This window comes from Gallinula chloropus, assembly GCF_964237585.1.
Source record: "Gallinula chloropus genome assembly, chromosome: 11".
Lineage (NCBI taxonomy): Eukaryota > Metazoa > Chordata > Aves > Gruiformes > Rallidae > Gallinula > Gallinula chloropus.
In genome coordinates, this window is record NC_140096.1 from 18608177 (window position 1) to 18628772 (window position 20596).

A 20596-nucleotide genomic window follows, 5' to 3' on the forward strand; every position below is an offset into this window, starting at 1 on the left:
AACTCTAGCATGAATGTATTCTTATTATGTAGAGTTAATGTGTTAACTAGCAATAGTCAATTTAAAATGCAAGACTAGTTTAATGAGAAGTAACTGCAATGTTGTGGATGGCTTTTTTTTTAAAGGAGGCAAGTACTGTTTTTTTTTCTAAGGGATTGAATCAGGTGAAAGTAAGGCTTGTTTCATCATCCCTTCCTTCTGACTTTGCCCAGTTACATAGCAGCATTCATAGGAAAGTCATTCTGGAATGTACTTGGGAAAAGAAACAAATGGTGGTGTTCTTTGGGAAGGGATGAGAGTGAAAATGCCTGACTGTGTGCAGAAAGATGCCCAAGTACATATGGGGAACATGAGCTTGTTTAAAAGTTTGCATAATATTTACACACTAGAAACATTTCAAAACTGTAACTTAAAGTTTTAGAGAGAAAGTTCTTCACAGTTCCAACTACTTGATGCCAAATCTCCTGACACAAAATAAACCACAAAAAGAACTTGTTCTATTTGTTTCCTTTATCCAGAGTGTTTTTAGTAGCAACTATTCTGGGGGTTTGCTTCCTTTATTTTTTAAAAAACTTTAGAATGTCAATTGAAATATTGTGGCAGTGCTAACAATGTCTTCCTACCTGTTCTGTTCCTGTCAGGGGGCAACTACAGCACAAAAGGCAAATGCTGTTTGGAAGTTGAAGGAATGCACGTGCTGTCCTCTCATCTCACACTGAAGTGGGCATGTATATATTTTCTACAGCTGAAATGACTTATTAAACCTGGAGGCTTTGAAGCAAGAGAAAGCAAAAGTAAGTGTCTTCAAGTAGTCTGGGTTATGCTTTTGTGTAAGGTGGGGGGAGTGTTTTTCAATAAAATCTAAGTAATGGATTGAAGTAACCTCTGCTGGGTTGTGTAGTTTGCTCTGTGTGATGTGAGTGGACCCATTAATGCATAGAACACATAGGCACATGTGGAATACTGAACTATCAGGCTGTGCCTGGTGAAGTACCTGCCTGTTACTTTTGGGTCTGCTCTCTTTGACGTGTGGTGCTGCCCCATGAATGACAGGGCAATCCCAATCTCTCCTTTCCTGGGGGTTGGAGTGAAGAATAGTTTGTGTGTGACTTCATCGTAGTCCTCAGTCTGCTTTTTAAAGAGAAGCTCAGAAAGGTACTTTCTCTGTGGTATTACGTGTGTTCAGGGAAGGAATTCAAGAAGGAACTAAACAGCAGATGAATGAGGATGTATATGTTCTCAAAGGAAAGTTGGAGGAAAGTAAGGGATGTTGTTTTAACTGTTACAGTGTCATTTTTTGTATGTGGTATATCATTATATAACAGATAGAATTTCCATTTCTCTTGTGGAATCATCAGTTAAATCTTTAGCAGTGGAACTGCAGTGGCCTGAGGGGATATCTTTCAAGAAGAATGAGCAGAGAGCAACTGAAGGCTTTCTTAATAGAAAACTTTGAAGCTGTATTTGCTATCCCATAGGCTTTCCTGTCAACCACATCAGCTTTTGACAATGTGGGAGGTATACATTCCCTGCAGGGGATGCAGGGTAGAGGAAAATAGGCTGGGTGGGTTTAGAAAGCCACGGATCAGCCTTCAGGCATAGGTTTCCTACAGATGTAATGCTGATTCTAGAGGTAATGTGACAAATGGTTCCTAAAAAAAACCTGCTTGCTTCTGTTGTGCCACCTAATGTAACTAGATTTAACAGCTACTTGCCATACAGTGCTACGTGCAGAGAGGGAAAACTACTCCTTTCTTTAATCAGCTGACGTGGCTGAACCTTCACTTCAGAACCAAGTTCCCAGAGTAAATATTAAGAAAGTTAGGAAAAAAGATAATCATGGCAAGAGAAAGATATTATGCATAGAACAAACACAGGAGAAGCAATGAGCAAGTGCAAGGGGAAGAAATAATTGTTAGTATGAATTACAAGGAATAGACAACTGACAATTGCTGGAAGAACAGACCTTAGCAAATAATTGTATTTATTACCACTGAAGTAGGTGCTGCTTTTCCTTGCTACTGTGATACAAAGTGTGATAAATATCTAGCAGATCAGAGTCTATGAACAGATAAGTTAGTGTCCATGATGGCACGTGTCCTACCGTATAGTCTCTCTTTGTGAGAGAGTTTTAAATTCTTTTACAAGAAAGCTTGCCAGGATGAAAGCCAGGGATATCACCCTAAGCTACGTTTGCAATATAATTTGAAAGGAGGAAGCAACTGGGTTGATAATTAGAAAAAGTAATGTTACAAAATTTTGTGTTAGGTCTTGTTGGAAGTTGTAATTTACTTTGAAGATAGAGTGGGAGTCAAATTCCATGAGAAGTTAAGAATATGATAAAAGAAAAACCCTCAGATGGAGACAGGAGAAATACCCTTCAAGACAATACTGAAGATTTTAATTTTTTTGTACTTCCTCCAGTTATGATTTATTCAATATCTGATTTCTGACAATATCTCTTTGTAAAGAAAAGCACACACAGGAGCGGATAGGATCTGGTGGCACTGCCAGGCAGTTGCTACTTGCTGCCATTTGTAGAACTTTGTTGTCAGGAAGTTCCACTCAGTCCTGTCCTCTGACTTGGCTGCCCCTGTGTGGAGCCAGGAGTTGGACTCGATGATCCTCATGGGCCCCTTCCAACTTGGTATATTCTATGATTCTGCAAAGCTATGATACTGGCTTTTGTTAGTGCAAGGGCTTTCTTCTAATATCTTCATAACTACCTGGCATAGCAAGCCTGTAAAATAGGAGTGGGCAGGCAACTGGCATGTTTCTAATTTGCTGCTGAAGTAGCAGTCACTTGGCTATTATGTTGTTTGCTTATGCCTGTTGACCTTGAGTCTTTTGGGGACGATAATTTGGCCTTTCAAATTCAGAGTACATTAGGGAACAAGGAAATGCTTTTTCTGGAAGTGGGAGCATTCCTGATTGCAAACAAATTCAACATGCAGCCCATGTTGAGTTGTACAGTGTGGTGTTCACAGTCTAGCAGAGAATCAGGATTCTGGAGTGCATTTTCTTAAGGGTGGGAAGCCCTCTGAAGAATTGGCACTTAGCAAACACGTTAACTCCAGATTGCAAGTTGTTTGGGTTGGGGGTTTTTTTGGATACATTTTTTGGTAGGATGCAGACGTTTTTATAATGCTTCAGTGGTGGATTTGACTGCCTCAGGAAATTCAGTGCAGAAGGCAAAAATAGTGATATGTGTTCTACATGCACAGAATCCCATTGAGGAGTGCTTGTACTGCTGGCATGCTTTTTGTGTTCTAGTTATGGCTTGAATTGAGAAGGCTTTCAGAGAGACTGGAAAGCTCATATGGTTTCCCTGGGAAATGTAGATTTAGTAAGTTTGTGTGAATGGGAATATCATTTACACTAAGGGAGAAGACCCACTAGTGACATAATCCAGTCTCAGAGCAGTAGAATTATGAGGATCCCCTTGATGAGAGGTAAGGCTGTGGGCTCCATTACTAAAAGGTTGCATTTGGAAGGATTTTGCATCTTGTAATTGAGATGGTAAAGAAGAAATAGGAGATTCCATGATCTAGCAATCCATGATGACTCCAAGGATCCAGTCTGGACGAAGTGCAGATTGAAGTGTATGATTTCATATGCAAGGGTGGCTTGTGGGTGTGCATCATAGGCATTGTTTGTCCTTGAACACTGATGGTAACAAATCATAAGTGTTCTCTTCAGTGGTTTAATAGGTCCTCCTTCTTTTCCTGTTTAAATGATGCGTTTCTCAGGTTCATCAGTCTTCCTTTCTGTTTGCCATCAGTTGCGTAACAAGTAGCAGCTGGTTGCTACTGGCCACAATTAAACACGTGTAACTATTGTCTGCACTGGCATTGCTAGAGATGTGTCAATATTGTATGACTTTTAAATGTTAATATCTCTTAGTTAAGCAGTCTAAATGTATCAGGTCAGAGAGCATGAGTGGTATCATTATGATTAGAGGGGCTGGAGCACCACTTCTGTGAAGACAGGCTGAGTTGGGCTTGTTCAGGCTGGAGAAGAGAAGGTTCTTGGGACACCTTACAGCAGCCTTCCAGTACTTATAGGGGGCTTGTAAGAAAGACAGGGACAGACTTTTTAATAGGTCCTGTAGCAATAGGACAAGGGATAGTGGTTTTAAACTGAAAGTGGGTAGATTTAGACTAGGTGTAAGGAAGAAATGTTTTATGATGAGGGTGGTGAAACACTGGAACTGGTTGCTCAGGGAGGTGGTAGATGCTCCAGGGGTGGATGGATGCTTCTCCTTGGAGAAGTTCAAGGTCAGGTTGGTCAGTGCTCTGAGCAGCCTGGTCTAGTTGAAGATATCCCTTCCAACCCAAACTGTTCTATGATTGTTTAAAAAAAAAAATAAAGTGTTTGCTTCTAAAAGCCCCCTGCATTGGTATCTTGCAAGGTTGCAGGAAGCTTTTATGGGTTTTTAATTGCCTTTGGAAATAAGTATAAACAAGTATTTCTGTCACATGAATTTTCTGTGGGTTTTTTGTAGTTTATTTTTTATCTGTTTGAAACTGGAATGCTGTGCCTTGTGGTACTTTTACCTCTTTTAAACTTCTACCTTATTTTTGTTTCTGTTACTGAGTATAGATCATTTGTGCTAAAATACAAGTGATTAAACTAGTATGAAATACTTGTTTCTATGGACTTGATTAGTTGGCTGTAGCACTTTAGTCTCACAGTGTTTCTTGTTGGTTAATGGGTGCTTTTTGGTTAGGGACAGCTGATGTCTGGAAAACTGCCTTCATGGTTGTAGGTCTTCCTCCTGTCTTCTTTTGTATCCTTGTGTATCTTTATATCTGGTTCTAAAATGTTACTGACCTTTAATGAGATGAATGACTACTTCTGACTTCATTAAATTAAATGCTGATTTAGTAGTGTTTAAGGATGCTGAATTAACCTAGATGCTGTTGTTGTCCCGACCCTTCAGGACTGTTGTTTTTCCATATTCTTTTTTTTAAAGGATTTATGTTCCTTTCTGCTTTATACTTAGAATGAAATACTTTTTTTCCCTCCTTCTTTCTTCATGGTTGTCTTAGCTTATTTTTCCTACTGTCCTAGAAATTCCTAGGGTTCTGCTCTTTTCTATATGTTCTTTCTGAAAACCTATGTATTATGCATTATCTCTTCTGTGCAGTTGCAGTGGTGATAGATGTGGTTTTCGTTTTAGGACTTTGTATTTTATGCTTTTAATTTTATTATGTGAAGGACAAGGCAGTGTATTCATACTGGTTCTGTAGGTTGTTACTGTACCAAACAAAACTATGCAGTCTTTGTGTAACACCAGCATGCATTGTCGTTATAAACCTGCTTTTCCATTTTTCTGCATCTTCTGTTTAAATGAGGGTGCAAGCAGCTTTTTCTGTATACCCACACTGACCTACACTTGCATCTCAAGAAAGATGAAAAATTATTTATTAATATAGTACTATTTTTTTCCTCTTTGAAATAATTATTTGGTATGAGGTCTGACTATGAAAAATATTTAATTTCTATCCAGACTGGCAGATCCCTTGCAGATCTTCAATTGTTAACCAGGTGCACTGATCACTTTCAAGTGCCACAGAATTGTCCAATTGGAACTGTAAGACTTTTTAGAAGGGCTCTAATTGATTTGTGAATTACAGCAAATGAAGTGGCTTAAGTTTTGTAACTGTATTTTCTGGAGAGGTCTTGGAGGTGTGAAGTCTCTTTTATCATTCTTGCACAAATCATTATCTGGAGCAGGATTATGAGAACTTTGTTGCTACATTGTGTTGTGGTTATTGATGTGTGACAGAAATGGGAATTCTTCTAGAAAACGTTCAGTTGAACTTTTTCATGTCATTTTTACCATATTAATAAATCTGGTTCTGGTAAAAGCACGTAATTCTCATGCTCAGCCAGTTGCCCACATACACACACACACATAAAATGACTGTTTCAACTATAATATGTGCCACTAATGGTTTTTCATCGTGTTTACCTCTTGCTCAGTATATTCTGTAAATGTCTTCTGGATGTGGTAATTTAGCAGTTTAATATCCTCAATCTTCCCAGATTAACATACTGAACATTATAGACAATGCAAAGTTAAAAACGTGACTTTTCTGTGAAGTGCTGTCAAAATTGTTGCTCCAAATGATTGATATAGGTACAAATTTGAAAAGTGTGTTTTTCCCAAGTTTTAATCCAGTGATGCAGGGTCAAAAATAGTAAATAGCTGAAGAGTGGTGCTACAGTTTACTTGGTGCAGTTTACTTGATCTCAGATGTTTGTGGGAGTGAACCTTTGTCAGTTGCAGGGTATATTGTGATTGGGCACAAGATGTGTGAAGATCATGAGTCGACACAAGCGTGGTTCAGATGCATGACAGTTATGTAGTATTTGGTGTGGTCCTGGTGTGAAGTTGAGGCCTTAAAAGGATCAGCAAAATCTCAAATGAGCTTTAATTTGTTCCTGGGTCATAAACAATAAGAACTAGTTTCATCAGGCTGTTGTCAATTTAAACATGGCTTATTAGAGTCTTGGTGGTTTTTCTAAACAGCACTGCAGACATTCTATAACCTGTTGGCAGTGGAGAACCTGAAGGAAAGAGTAGCTGATCATTTCAGGTTTCTTAACCCTCAAAAGCTCGTTTATATGTTTCACTGTTTGTTTAGATTTGCTGTGTGGGCTTGTGCTGGTGTCTGTCAGCATCTATTCATAAAGAGCAGGTAGATCCTTGAGCTGACTTCCGAATCTGTCCTTTGGTAGCTACCCTGTCCGATGTTGTTGTGCCTCTGTTCCCATGAATCCTAGGAAGCAGAGGTCTAAATATAATATTTAATGAAAATACAGATCCCAAGTAGTTGAATTGTTGTTGTAAGATCACTGGAGCCTACATTTCTTGGTAGTGTTACTATATTAAGTTCTGGTAACTGTAACAAAGCTTTGTTTATTAGCTCAAGTTAAGGCTGATAAAATGGCTTTGTCTCCTTGTTATTCTACATTTGGGGAAGAATCTTCAACTGTTTGTAACTGCAGAGTATCATAAACAAAGCTGCCTGATTTATTTTAAATTTGTGGAATAATTGTATTTATCAGGCTGCTGAAGAACATCAGGTTTGTTCAGCTTTCAGCTTTTGTGCAAGTACAGAAGTAGATACGGGTGATACTGGGGCATAAAATGTATTTGCAGTGGAAAACTACTTGCAAGATTTCTCCCTGTGTGGAAGGACCACTGCTGCTCCATGATAATGAGAAAGTTGTAGCTATTTTAAGACTATGATGGAGTATGTTTTTGAAGTGTTCATGGCAGTATTACTTTGGGAGGTTGCCAGAAGCTGGTTTTACAATTTGACAGAAAAAGGAATAATATTATAGAAGGAAATCTTTCATGTAAATTTTAAATGTTTCTGAAAACTTTTTTGCTCTCTTGATATAGAAGAGTCCACTTCTTTGAGGGTGTGTTCTTGGTTGGTGGGTAGTTTTAAACGAGAACTTAATCTTGTCTGTTGCCTGAAGATCACAGAAGCATGGGGTAACTCCAGTTGGAAAGGACTTCAGGAAGTCTCTAGTTCAAGCCTTTGCTCAAATCAGGATCAGACACAGTTGCTCAAAGATATGTTCTGTTGAGTCTTAAAAACCTCTGAGGATGGAGACTGGGCCTGTATTCACTGCCTGACAGCAAAAATAGGTGCATTTTTTGTTAGGTTTTTTAAAATCACACTGGAATCTAATTTCTGTTTCTTGTCTTCTCATCACTAATTGCTTTGAGGACCCTGGCCATGTCATCTTAGTAACCATCTCAAAGGCACTGATGGGTAACTGTGAAACTGTCAGTCTCTTCAGGCTGAACGATTCTCCACTCCCTCAGCCTCGTGTTTTAGGGCAGGTGCTCCAGGTCATCATCCTCTTGGCTACCCTCTGCTGATCTTGCTGCAGTTTATCAATGTGTGTCTTGTACTGGGGTCCAAAAATGCTGTCTAATGGGTGTTCTGTAATGTAAAGTTTTGATACTTGACCATAGTTTACTACAGGAATAATGGAAGTGTGGGTTTATTAGTATTTAGGTTTTTAAAGTGTGTTTGGATTTCAAAGCAAAATTTAAGCAGCATTAAAAAAATTACTTCACTTATATACTGATGAAATAACTTGCATTAATTTTAGTGAAAATGTTTGCACTGAAAAAAACCCCAGATAACACCTTACCTTCAATACACATTTTTTCAACTTAATTAGCTCTGAAGTCTAATTTGCATCACTAAAGCATTGGAAATGAAACAGAGTAGTTGATTGTAATTCTGTAACGAAATTCTATAGAAATTGAGGTCAGTGAGTGAATTAGTTTCCACAGTGGAGTGTGTCTAAAGAAATGAGGAGGGTTGGGGGAAATTTGTAAGGAGTAAGGCTATATACACAAACACACACACAGAGGTTTGTCCCAAGAGCTGCACGGACACCGTGTGCCTGTGTGGTGACAGTGTGCAGGGGAGGCCAGTGCTGTCCTGTTGTACTGTCGGGTTCTGCAAAGGGGAATTTTCCTGAGAGTCTGAAAGATCTCTGCATATTGCTTTTAATTTACAGTGAAGTTTAAAAAAGTTAGTGTTCTGGAGTCAGAGGATTCTTTCAGAATCATAACTCACCTCATGTAATGCTGTGGCTCAGCCAAAACTTAATGGATGTGCACTAAGGGAGGAGATAATCTAGAAAGCAAAGGAGGGCTCAGGAGGCTTTTGAAGCACTTCATACTGTTGCCTCTGCACAGCAGGACTACTGTGTGACCAGAGGGAGTGTTGAAAGGTATAAGGAATGCCCCAAAGGACTTTTGTTCTTAGGAGCTTGAGCAGCAGTTTGGCAGAGGTGAGTGTCCAGGGTGCTGGGGGCTCCCCTGACCTCTGCTGAAGCTCATCTTTGTGGTGTTGCTGGTGGAGTGCCTGTGGCTGCAGGATCACCAGCTCGCTTGGGTGTGTCTGTACCTGCTGCAGCAAAGCTTCCATTTTGCAGTGCACATCTATTTGGGGCTGCTGCTGCTTTGAAAACTCACTTTTCTAGGGCTTGTTTGTGCTCACTTATGTCTCATGGTTGGGGCAACCTTAATGTAAATTTATGTGGGCTCTAGTTAAAAACATTTTCTATGCTGACATAGAAAACTGGGGCTGCTGTGTCTTTGTTTCACCTGGTATTTCTCACTTAAAATATGAAAAAAAACCCACTTCATACGGAAAACATTTTAAACCAAGCTTCTGGGCAAATACACCTTTTTCTTATAGATATCTGGTTATTAGAAAACTTAAATTTCTTTAGGGAAAGTAATGTGAACACATATGTTCACAAGTTAATGTAGCAATAGAGAAAAAGTTAAATCTACCCCAAGTTTTATAATATGTAATATTATGTGTAAGATACTGCAAGGAAAAACTGAAAACATCTTCATCTTCTAAGATTTTTTTTGTATTCAAAGCATTCAACTCGTGTCTTGCAAAAGCTTTTCTGTGGAGGGATGTGATGCTCATACTGATAAGCTGTATCACTGAAGATGACAGTTTTAAGCATGATGTCAGGTTTGTCATGTTTTCTTTGAGGTGTGGAAGACTCAGGCACTGTAAGGCGGTAACAAACCTGTGGAACTTCAGGTTGTGGGTTTTTACCCTCTTCCTGCACAGGCACGTGTGCGTCCTGTGTGGTAACCTCAGAGCTTTTTGTTTCTTGCAGTTTAATTGTGTTGCTATTGCTTGTGTAGGACTGTTGCAGTGTCACTGTGAGCCTGGGCTGAGCTATCCTGGTGCAGAGAGATCCCTGCAAAGTTCTTTCAGTATTGAGAGGGGACATAAAGTGCTTATTTAAAGCTACAACGTTTCATTTATGGAAGAGAAGCAAACCCTGTGATCTGTAATCACCTCCACCCAGTCCCCAAAGGACCAGGCACAAACTCTTTGGGGCTGCTGGGTGGTGTCTGTGGGCTGGATGGATGGCTTGTGCAAAGGGGAGCTTTAGTTGCAAGTTGCTGTTTGAAGCACCTTCAAGTACCAGCACTTCCCCAGCGCTTGTTCTCAGCATCCCTTGTGCCATGTCAGGAAATGATTAAGATGATGAATCCTGTATCATGCGATTCTGCCTTTAATCAGTATTCTTTTCCTTTAAACGTATCAAGGCTATTGGGACCAGAAGGCTGGACGCTCCCCCTTCTGGTGTGCCAGCTGAAGGTTCAGTTACTGAAACGAGGGGTTGTTTTTAAATGTAGAAGTCCTGTGGAACTCCTGCTTTCTTCCTCTCTCCTTCCCCCCCCCCCCCCCCCCCCTTTTTTTTTAACATAAAACACTTGAGTGTTCCTCAGGATTTCAAGAGCTATGCTATAATTTTGTGGTTTTTTTCTGTTGTCCTAAATTAAAAGTCTTAATACAAATGCTCCAAGTAGGTTGTATTTCATAGTATGTGTATCCTGTTGCTTAAAACAAGCACTCTAATGACCATTGACTGAACTAATAATAGTATGTGAACAACTGAATTCCCAAATACAGCTTGAGTCAGAATATTCCTTATAATAGGGACCAATCCCAGAGCTAGTAATGAATTTCTTCTTAGATTTGGGTGCTTTTAAATAGTGACCATCAATTACAAGGCATTGGGTAACTTTTTTAATTAAGAGTAACTTGCAAAGCATTCTTGGAAGCCCTTGATGCTTACCTGTGGACCTCCACAGACTAAAATGTCTGCTGTAGCTATTATGTAGTCCAGGAGGAAGTTTAAATCTCTAATTCTTCTTTCTCATCAGATACCCAGTATGGCCTCATCATCAACACCCAAATATAATTCAAACTCCTTGGAGAATTCCTCAAGTAAAAGGGTGAGTGTAAGCTTTTTTTCATGGTGGCTTTTTTTTTTTTAACATCAGAGGTTCCACAGAACTTCGTATTTCATATTTGGGTAGAAAAATTGAGTGAGTAGGGGATTTGGATGACATACTACTTGAACATATATACATATTTTTGTTGCTAAAATTCTAATGCATTTAACTGAGTTGATTTAAATATCTTTCAGGGTGGATGGGTCAAATATTTTCTGTATCACAAATTATGATAGCCTGCTTAAAGTTGATTCTGATACACTGACCTGTATCCTTGCTTTGTGCATTGAAATATTCTGTGGCATTCTTGAAAACTTTTGACACTTATTTTGTCCTGAAGTTGATAGGTTATACTTAGTTGTGTTTGACAGGCTCAGTTTTAAAATTTTTATCTAAAGTGGAAAGTACATTAAAGCAATCTAAATGGAATTCCCCTCTGCTTTTTGATGCTGCCTGGCTAAAGAAAACGTAAGCTTTGCACAAGCAAACAGAAACTAAAGTTTTATTTAGCTTCTTAAACACTTTGTTAAAAATAACAAATATTTTCAATTAATAAAAAAATATTTTCTTAGGAATCATTCTTAAAAACTACTGAACATGGGAAAATCAAAAATTAGATTGTGTATGTTTAAGTGATTTCAGTTTGTTTATTCTTCCAAGCCCAGTGTATGTGGAAAATTGAATGTACAAAACTTTCAGGGTACTGACAGGCTAGAAATTTAATGTAAATATAGTCAACTATTCTTTTAGAAGGAGAAAGACCAAAACATACTTCTATTTCAGATCTGTTTGACCTTTAAATTGTGTTTCTCTTTCTTTAGTCTCTAAAAGATGGAACTAACTGGGAACAAAATGAAGAAATACCTCGTCTGCCAGGAGAGACTAGAGTTACAGGTATGAAGCTGTAGCTGCCTAATGCAGTGTGTGCTTAGGATCATGCGTGAAGGAGGGTGCTTATTATGGAAAGCAGATAAATAGTTTGGGCTAAAGAAATGGATAGGCTGAAATAGGTGGTTTGTAGTGCTCCTCAAGTCTTTAATGGCATTGATTCAGTTAAATCATTTCTTTTTTGAGTCATACATGTTAGTATTTGTTTTGTACTGGCCTTGCTGAAACACTGCAGATGGCCTTGCTGTGTCTGCCTCCAATTGAAACATCATGTTTCTCTGCAGGACGGTAAGTTCCCTCAACACTTTGCAACCTGAACTCCATACTACAGTGCAGAATTGGTTACAGAGCACTGAAAGATGTAATAGTATCAACAGCAGAATGTATTTGTTCTGGGGCAGTGAATACACTGGCTCATTCTTCAGGGAGGACTTACAGCTGTTCCACGTTCTATGTCCTGCCCTTTCCCACATGGCTCTGAGAGAGGACACCACAAGTCTAACTAGGGAAGGACTAGGAAAGGCTACTGAAATCTGCTGATGTAATTTGGGCAAGTTTAGTATAGGAAGCTTTTGCAATTTTTTAACAATTTGAGTGGACAAAATTGAGATTTACTACTGAAATTGATTCATCTCTCACAGTGCCTCTTATGAGTGCAGTGCTCTCATTTAACTCTTGCTGTCTTTAGCTCTGATTTTTTCCTATGGCAATCTTTAAGAAATGTTATGTTTCTTACAGACAAGGATGTTATTTATATATGTCCATTTAATGGCCCTGTTAAAGGAAGAGTGTACATCACAAACTACAGGCTGTACCTAAGAAGTGTGGAAAATGTGAGTAATGTTCCACAGTTACTTCCGTGGGATGAGTTGGCTTTAAACCCTCTCCCCTTCACCCCCACTGCTTTTGCTTTATTTTGTGGCCAGTTAATTTTGGTTTAGTTTTGGCACACAAGTTTATGGAATTGCATGGAAGGCTTTACTTGAAATGGTCTGTAATGGTTGTAATAACAATATCTTAATTGTGTCATGACTAAATAGTAATTGTTTTTGTGCCACTGAGAAATCTGTATAAAAATGGAAGTTCTTTAAAGTTAAATATACTGTAAAAGCGTGATTTTTATTTTTTTAAATTTTAATTTTTTTTTCCCCCTGGTAAAATTAAAACTTGATCAGGCTGATTATCTTTTGTCTGTTGGAGCTTTTTTTTTCATAGCTCTTCCCTTTACACTTAGTTTCTGGTAGATCAAGGGCAGCAACTAATGATGTGCAATAGCTTTTAAAATGGCTATCAGTAAACCAAGGTTTTGATTGTCCTTGCTGTTGGAAGAGAAAAATACTTTGATCAATAGAACCTCATGTGGGTGGGGGGAGTAATAGTGTATTCAATAAGCAGCAACATGAAAGAGAATAAAATGCCCTTGTTATCTGTTCCATAAATTATATTTTTAAAGTAAGGTTTTAGGACTATTGAACTGAGGTCTTTCCGGTTGCAGCCAGCTCTTCTGGTCATTTTGTTCTACTTGATTCTGTCTGTCAAGAACCTTTTAGGGTGTTGCCACCTTTTTTCCCTGCATACTGTACTAGGCATGAAGTATTTTTGTTGCATGTTAAATGGGATGTAGAGGCTGTAGGGTGACTTCACAGACTACATAACATGTTGGGAGGGGAGACTTAATCAAATGCAGAAACATGCTTTTGCTTCCTGTATGTATTTCACATCTGCTTTCTGTTCTGGAATGCATAAGAACACTTTGCTTGAGTCTTCTTTTCAGATGAACCTTTTCCTTACTCAAACTTTCCTTGCAGGATCCAGTTGTGGTATTGAATGTTCCATTGGGTGTAATTTCAAGGATTGAGAAAATGGGAGGAGCTTCAAGCAGAGGGGAGAACTCGTATGGATTAGATATAACGTGTAAAGTAAGACTTTCCAATAATTCAGTAGAAAAATAGGAGTTCCCTTTTTTCACTGCTTACCTATTTATAGGAATGAAAACACACATGTTCCCCACAGCTGAATTTTAAAAAGAGCTTTTTGGGACTGCACAGGGAAATACAAAGGACTATTTAAACTCTGCATGCAAGGAAGGGGTTGGTCTTCCTTCCCGAATTACTAATCTACAAGAGGTTTTGCATGGTTTTAGGGCATCATTCCTGCATTACTTCATTAGTTCACTTGTTCTAAAAGTAGTTTGTTAATAATCCTACATTCTCTGAAGAACCTCTCAAACGGGGCTGAGTTTTATAAGGTGTAAAGTTAGTGAAAAGCTTATCTAACAGTTATCTCTGTTTCCTTGGTCTCACAAAAAATTATGTTGCCTTGAAAAGTTATGGTCCTAGGGCAGTTCACAGTAGATAATTCAGGATCTTTTATTTGACTCATTAATGGAGGATGTGCATGCATTTGATTTTTTAGTACTTAATGTACAGATTGCTTGGTTTTGATGCTAGTGATATGAAAATAACTAATCCAGACGGATTATTGAAAAGGTTTCATTTTGAAAATACAGAGTAAATCCCATCTTGCAAACATTCTGTAGCCCATGAGGCTTTTTCATGAATCAGATACAGTCACTTTTGATGGCTTTGTCAAAGCAGCACTTGCACCACACAGAACGTGGTGCTTTATTTGCAGAATTCTTATGCTCTTATTCTCTTTTATAGGATAAAAAACAAAACTGAACATTCACGGTGGTTAGAGGTGTTTTGCAACCAGATTCTAAATCATGTTCAGAGTATAATATAGCATTTGTACAGCAGATAAAAGTATCTTACTGCTTTGGTTCACTTAAAAGATAATGCCTTTGTTTTAGGATATGAGAAATTTACGGTTTGCATTGAAACAAGAAGGGCACAGTAGAAGAGATATATTTGAAGTCCTCACAAAATACGCTTTTCCCCAGTCACATAACTTGGTAAGTTACATCATTTATACTATAGACTTGTCTTAATGCAGGGTTCTGGCCAACTGACTTTAACTGACTTACTCATGGACATCATGGCTGCATAAAAAGAGTAACCACAGAATCTGATGTCAGCATAAACTAAAGAGAATTAATGTTTTTATTTTTTACATTTGCAACACTTATATCTATGCATTTCTAAAATCGTGAGTGTTGTGTGCAATATTTCAGGTAAGTTACTGGTCCATACAGATTTCATTGCTTAGAGACTGCAAGTTAACCTCCCTAATTAAGAAATACAGTAGTACTTGCCTTGCTTGATTTCTTGAAAATGTTAAACAGTTGGGCTGTCTCCACAGCAGTGAAAAATATTTATTGCCAAGAGTTTTACTTCAGGAAAAGAAGACATGACAAGACAACACTTGTATTGATGAAACTGATGGAAAATACATCAAGCAGCTAACATGCTAATGAATTTACACAAACTTATTTTAAGTAAAGAAAAAAACACCAAAGTAATTGAATAATGATGTCAGCTAATTGTTTCCTCCTGTTTCTTAGCTGAAATCTGTGTACTGTGCTTGGTGGATCATTCTGACATCTCTTTAGTTAATGCTTTATTTTGGATTTTTTCATAAAATTCAGTTTACATTTTATTGGAGTGCTTTTGTTTAGGATAACTTTATAAGAGCTGTCTTCATGAAATGTTAGAGTTCTTCTATGAATTAAGGATTTTCAGAAGATCACAGAATCACAGAATTGTAGGAGTGGGAAGAGACTTCCAGAGATCGAGTCCAACCCCCCTGCCAAAGCAGGTTCCCCAGGGCAGGTCACACAGGTCAGTGTCCAGATGGGTCTTGAATATGCCCAGAGAAGGAGACTCCACACCCCCTGGGCAGCCTGTCCCAGGGCTCTGTCACCCTCACTGTGAAAAAGTTCTTCCACATAGTGGTGCAGAACTTCCTGTGCTCTAACTTGAAGCCATCGCCCCTTGTCCTGTCCCCACAGACCACTGAGAAGAGGCTGCCCATTTCTCCCTGTGTCCCACACTTAAGATACTTATAAACATTAATCAGATCCCCTCTCAGTTGTTTTCTCTCAAAGCTGAACAGCCCCAGCTCACTCAGCTTCTCCTCATAGGGGAGAGGCTCCAGGCCCTTAATCATCTTTGTAGCCTCTGCTGGACACTCTCCAGGAGATCCCTGTCCCTTTTATGTGAGGGAGCCCAGAACTGGACACAATACTCCCAGGTGGGGCCTGACCAGTGCAGAGTTGGGGGGGATTGCCTCCTTAGACCTGCTGGCCACACTCCTCCTGATGAACCCCAGGATCCCATTGGCTCTCTTAGCCCCCAGGGCACACTGCTGGCCAACCTGTCATCCACCAGGACCCCCAGGTCCTCCTCTGCAGAGCTCCTCTCCAGCAGGTCGTCCCCCAGCCTGTGCTGATTCAAGTGGTTGTTCTTCCCAGGTGCAAGACTCTACAGTTGCTTTTATTAAACCTCATCTGGTTTCTTGCTTGATTGTTGAGTATCTGAGGCTGCAGCAAGAATCTTATTTCCTTCTCCGAAGATACGTGTCAATCAGTGGGCTATACTCTATCAACATTTAATTCTTTAAAACTTTTTTTGCAGAAGTTTTGCATTCTGAATGTAAACAGTCTGTGCAAGGAAAGCATAAGGAAAAATAAATGCTTTTGCTTAGAATCTTTTGTAGTGTTGACAACTAAGTCTTAAGAGAAACTAAGATTTCTACATTTGAGTAGGTGTGAGGAGTTGTACTCGCAAGGAAAACTGTTGTAGAAGTGGATATATCTGTAACTACTGCTGGCATTTTATGCATCTTAAAATAGGGAATGATTGAAACCATAACAGGATATGTGGACTTCAAGAGAATGATGGAATAGCTGTATGCAGAAATACCAGTTTGTAGAGAAGTTTAGGTCAAAAGGGGCTTCTGGACATTGTCTGGTCCAACCATCTGTTATGAGTAGGGCCTTAGACCATGGTCAAGCATAGCCTTGAATATTTTCCTGAGAGGTAGATCCCATCATGACTCTGGGCAATCTCATCCAATATTTTGTTGTTCTCACAGTGAAGAATTTCTTTTGTTTTCCTTATACTGAGGCCCTGTATGGATTTGCATTTAGTGCATATGGACAATTTCAATTGTAAGTGACTGAGGTGAATCCCTTGTGGGATTTTTCTGTGGTGTTCAGTCCCACTACAGGGTTCGAATAACATGGTGATGAGATGTGAACCTGTATTAATTAGGTTTTGTCATCCAAAAAGACCTGGTGGTTGTGTCTAGTGATGGTAGTGAGTAATGTGTGTAGTAGTATACTTCCTGCTTATTAGGTGGTCCTGTTGAACCTACTAAAGGTTATCATTACATGCCCTGGCCCATTTTGAATGTAACTCACCAATAGAAGTTATGCTCAGTCAAGACAGAGGCAGCTTTACCTTCAGATTGAGTGAATCACAGAACTTAGGAAGATAGTGGTGATGTGGCAAACGGCTGTACTTTGATTGCTCTGGAGTGAAATAAAGTGCCCCAGTGTTTCACCTGTCCTTGTTTTCCAATGTCACAATGTGGGTGAGCTCTTAACTTTACAGTGAGCTACACGAGTGTGTGGTATTGTTGGTGTGCTTTCACAGTGTTTCAACAAGAAGCTGAAGTTGATCCTGCTAGAGGTGAGCGTTTCTGCCTAGTTGTTCATCCCTGCCTTGGTTTTCCTTGCGGGAGTTTGAGGCTGTGTGAAGAACCACACAGGTCGGGGATGAAAGCTAAACAAGGAGGCAAAAATAAAATCTGTATCCTGGGTGAGTGAGCCAGGGCTTATGAGTGAGTGTGGATGAAGAGGAATGGTGGGATGGCCTCTTTTAGTGTCTGGTTTGGAGCAAGGTTTCACTGTCAGAATGAGCCTGGCACAGTATGTCTGGGCTGTGTGTGCCTGCCTTCTCTGAATGCACACTAACAGTCTGACCATGCAGCTAGCTCCCTCAGGGACATCTCTTACAAAGAGCATGCTGTGGCTTCACATGACAACTGGATGAAGGTGGCAGCAATCTACCACTCAAATGCTGAGCTCTTGCTTTTCTGTGGTCAGCTTCACTCTATCTTGAAGCCATGTTGTTGATAAACCACCCACCCACTCCCCAAAAGCAAAAAAGCCCCTCAAAATCAAATGATCATATTACCCCACAAAAGGTGAGATATATTTAATCTCTGTAGTGTAGCTTCTGCATAGCAGCTGCTTCACTTCCTGATCTTACCTTGAAACTGTGCATCATCATTTTTAGAAGATTATTTGCCACCCTGATACCTCTGTGGTGTGTTTATTTCTAACCATGATAGCTCTGCGGGGATGCTGGTCTTGAGAGACACTGGGCGTCATGCTGTGTGGCTTTGACTTCTCCCACTCCTGAGGCAGCTTAAAATCTCTGGGCATCAGATCATGCCAGTGTTGCTGTTGGATCTTCAAAGTTGATTTGGATGGCTCTGATGCCTGGCATAGGTGCCTATCTGATGGGTCACCTGATGTTGTAAAAACCATCTTGACCTGAGGCTTCATTCTGAATGACTTGCATCATGCTCAGCACTCTGATGGTGTCTGGTTAGCATGTATACAGATGATCAGCAGTTAATTACACAACTCCTGCTATGTCTGATCTTCGTTTTAAATGAACAGGTAAGAAAGACATAGCTGGATGAGTTGCAGTAATGGCATATGAAATGCAATGGTATCTTTATTTTTAAACGCGCTGAGGAGCTGACAGCCTTGTCACTGAGTGAAAGCTGAGTTGATTTATGATATATAAAAAGCATAAACCAGTAAGTTAGAAATAGAAAAAACAATTGACTTCGTGCATGTGTGCAGCGTTTCATTCTGGTTTTGCTGCTTTCTCCTTTTGTAAGCATAAACTGATCAAATATTTAATAAATTGGATATACATTATATGCTTGTGTACATGTAGAACATGTATTTATGTACTGTAATTCCATAGAGTAAATATATATGAATATATATTTGTAAAGAGACTGTTTGCCAGACCGTATTGTCAGATTGCAGCTGGTGTCTCCTTCATCTTTCAGAATATGTTGTGTTGTGAGCAGCCAGTGTATTGCATATTATTTCTGTGTGCAAAATGGTGATGATAAATTGAATGTTGAAGGCAAGTATTAGTCTGTAGGAGGACAGAAAAAGAGCCTGTATATTGAAATTGTGAACTGGCACCTGCAAGGAAGTAAACAGAATTATTTGCATAGTGAAGCATAAAAAGTATCTTGCAAAAAAAGTTACAAGATTTGAAACTTTTTCTTAAAGTGAAGTAGTAACATTCTGCTTCAAGAAAAGCAGTAGCCTTCTGCTTTTCGACAGTTCATCTGCAGTGAAATCCTTAGTGCCACTCTATGCAAAGAGCCTTTCATTTCCTTTTGCAACGATCTTAACTGATGTCTGGCTTGTTTTTACCAACTATGGGTATTGATAAGTCACAAGCCTTGCACCCTGTAAGTTTTCAGAATGGTGATTTCTTCTTACCTCTTTAATGCTTTCCTTGATTTCTACTTTGTTTCCTGTGGCAGCTGAAAATAATTTGAACTGACTTTTAATCAGCTGATAGAAGCCCATCAATTTCTTAGTCTATCAGAATGTAGCACTAATCAAATTTACAATCTTGGTGGTCAGTACACTGGAAGTGATAGCAAACTATCATGCTTTGAGCCCTAGATGTGAGAGAAAGCCAGTGATCAGTATAATTTAAGGTAAATCTGCTTTACTTAAGTGGCTTTTAGCTGAGAGGAGGGAGGTCAGCTCAGGCTCTCTGTCAGAAGCATGGGTGTGTTCAGCAGGTTGTCTACCTGAAGCTTGTCTTGTTGCTTGTACTGAGTATCCAACCAAACTAACCTAGAGTTGGCTCAGGTACTCCTGTACAAACCAGTTATGCTTTCTGATCATATGTTCACTGCTTTAAAAAGCCTGTCAGGGTCTAAAAAAATCCCCCCAAACACACTTTTATTGCACTGCAATATTGTTCTGAACCTGCATGTCTCTGCTGTGTTGGTTTTTTTTTTCTAACTTTCCAACCATTTTTGTTGAATTTAGACTTGTCTAATGAAGCTGCAGTTGATTTAATTCCTGGGAAAACAGGCTGGTGCAATAGGAGCTGTTAAAAAGTGCTTTTTGTTGGAGAGGCAGGATTAAGGACGGGAGGAAGGAATGGAATTTTGTGTGTGGAGGGAAGAAAGAAATGAGTGGAGGTTAGGGAAGAGGCTCAGAGTGCCTAAAGTATTGTCTAGGGAAAAGGAGGGTTTAGCAGTGCTGTACTATAGATGGAGAGGGAAGGAAGGATGTGTGAAGGCAGCATGGAGTGGAACTGGCTGACTTTTTATTATACTCTGGAATTTGAAAGGAATGCCTGTGTACACAATGGTGCACAGTTGGCAGGGCTCTTCTGCTTTGTGGAGACACGCAGTTCACGTGGTTTGCTTCTCCAGCCCTCCTCTGCCCTCATATAATATAAATATACACCCAGCTGGTCCATACTAAATGCCCATGGGCAGTGCAGTGACTTCTCTGTTTTCATCCTGACACCAAAGGTGTGTGAGTATGTGAGGGGCACTAAGTTTGAATGAACCTGTATCCACAAAAAGCTAAGCCATATATTTTTACTAAGCTGTCACCTCTCAGATCTTACACATCAATACAAGGACCTGTGCAAAATGTATTGTAAGTGGCATCATTTCTTCTTCCCCTGATTTCTTTGTCCCACTTGCCTGCTGCACTGTAGAATTGCATTCATATTCTGTGTGTTGTGACAGCAATGTTATGTTAATCAAGACATGCAGATACAAACATACAGCGTGTAATCTCTAAGCTTGAGTTATTCAGGACAAAAGTAGAAATACATGGGTCATTAGTGCAGATTTAAAACTTACCTGAGCTGTATTAAACCTGGGATCTGAATATGTATTGATCCCATAAAC

At 39.4% G+C, this 20596-nt stretch overlaps 1 protein-coding gene across 1 annotated transcript in view; it reads left to right on the forward strand.

The window, feature by feature from the left end:
• The first annotated feature begins 662 nt into the window (after positions 1–662).
• MTM1 (myotubularin 1) overlaps positions 663–20596 on the forward strand; it is a 39676-nt gene continuing 19742 nt past the window's right edge. Inside the window, exons 1-6 of the mRNA XM_084269135.1 lie at positions 663–794; positions 10748–10819; positions 11641–11713; positions 12446–12540; positions 13516–13626; positions 14520–14621. Of these exons, the coding sequence (XP_084125261.1) occupies positions 10757–10819; positions 11641–11713; positions 12446–12540; positions 13516–13626; positions 14520–14621 (444 nt within the window). The 5' untranslated portion in view covers positions 663–794; positions 10748–10756. The remainder of the gene's footprint in view (positions 795–10747; positions 10820–11640; positions 11714–12445; positions 12541–13515; positions 13627–14519; positions 14622–20596) is intronic.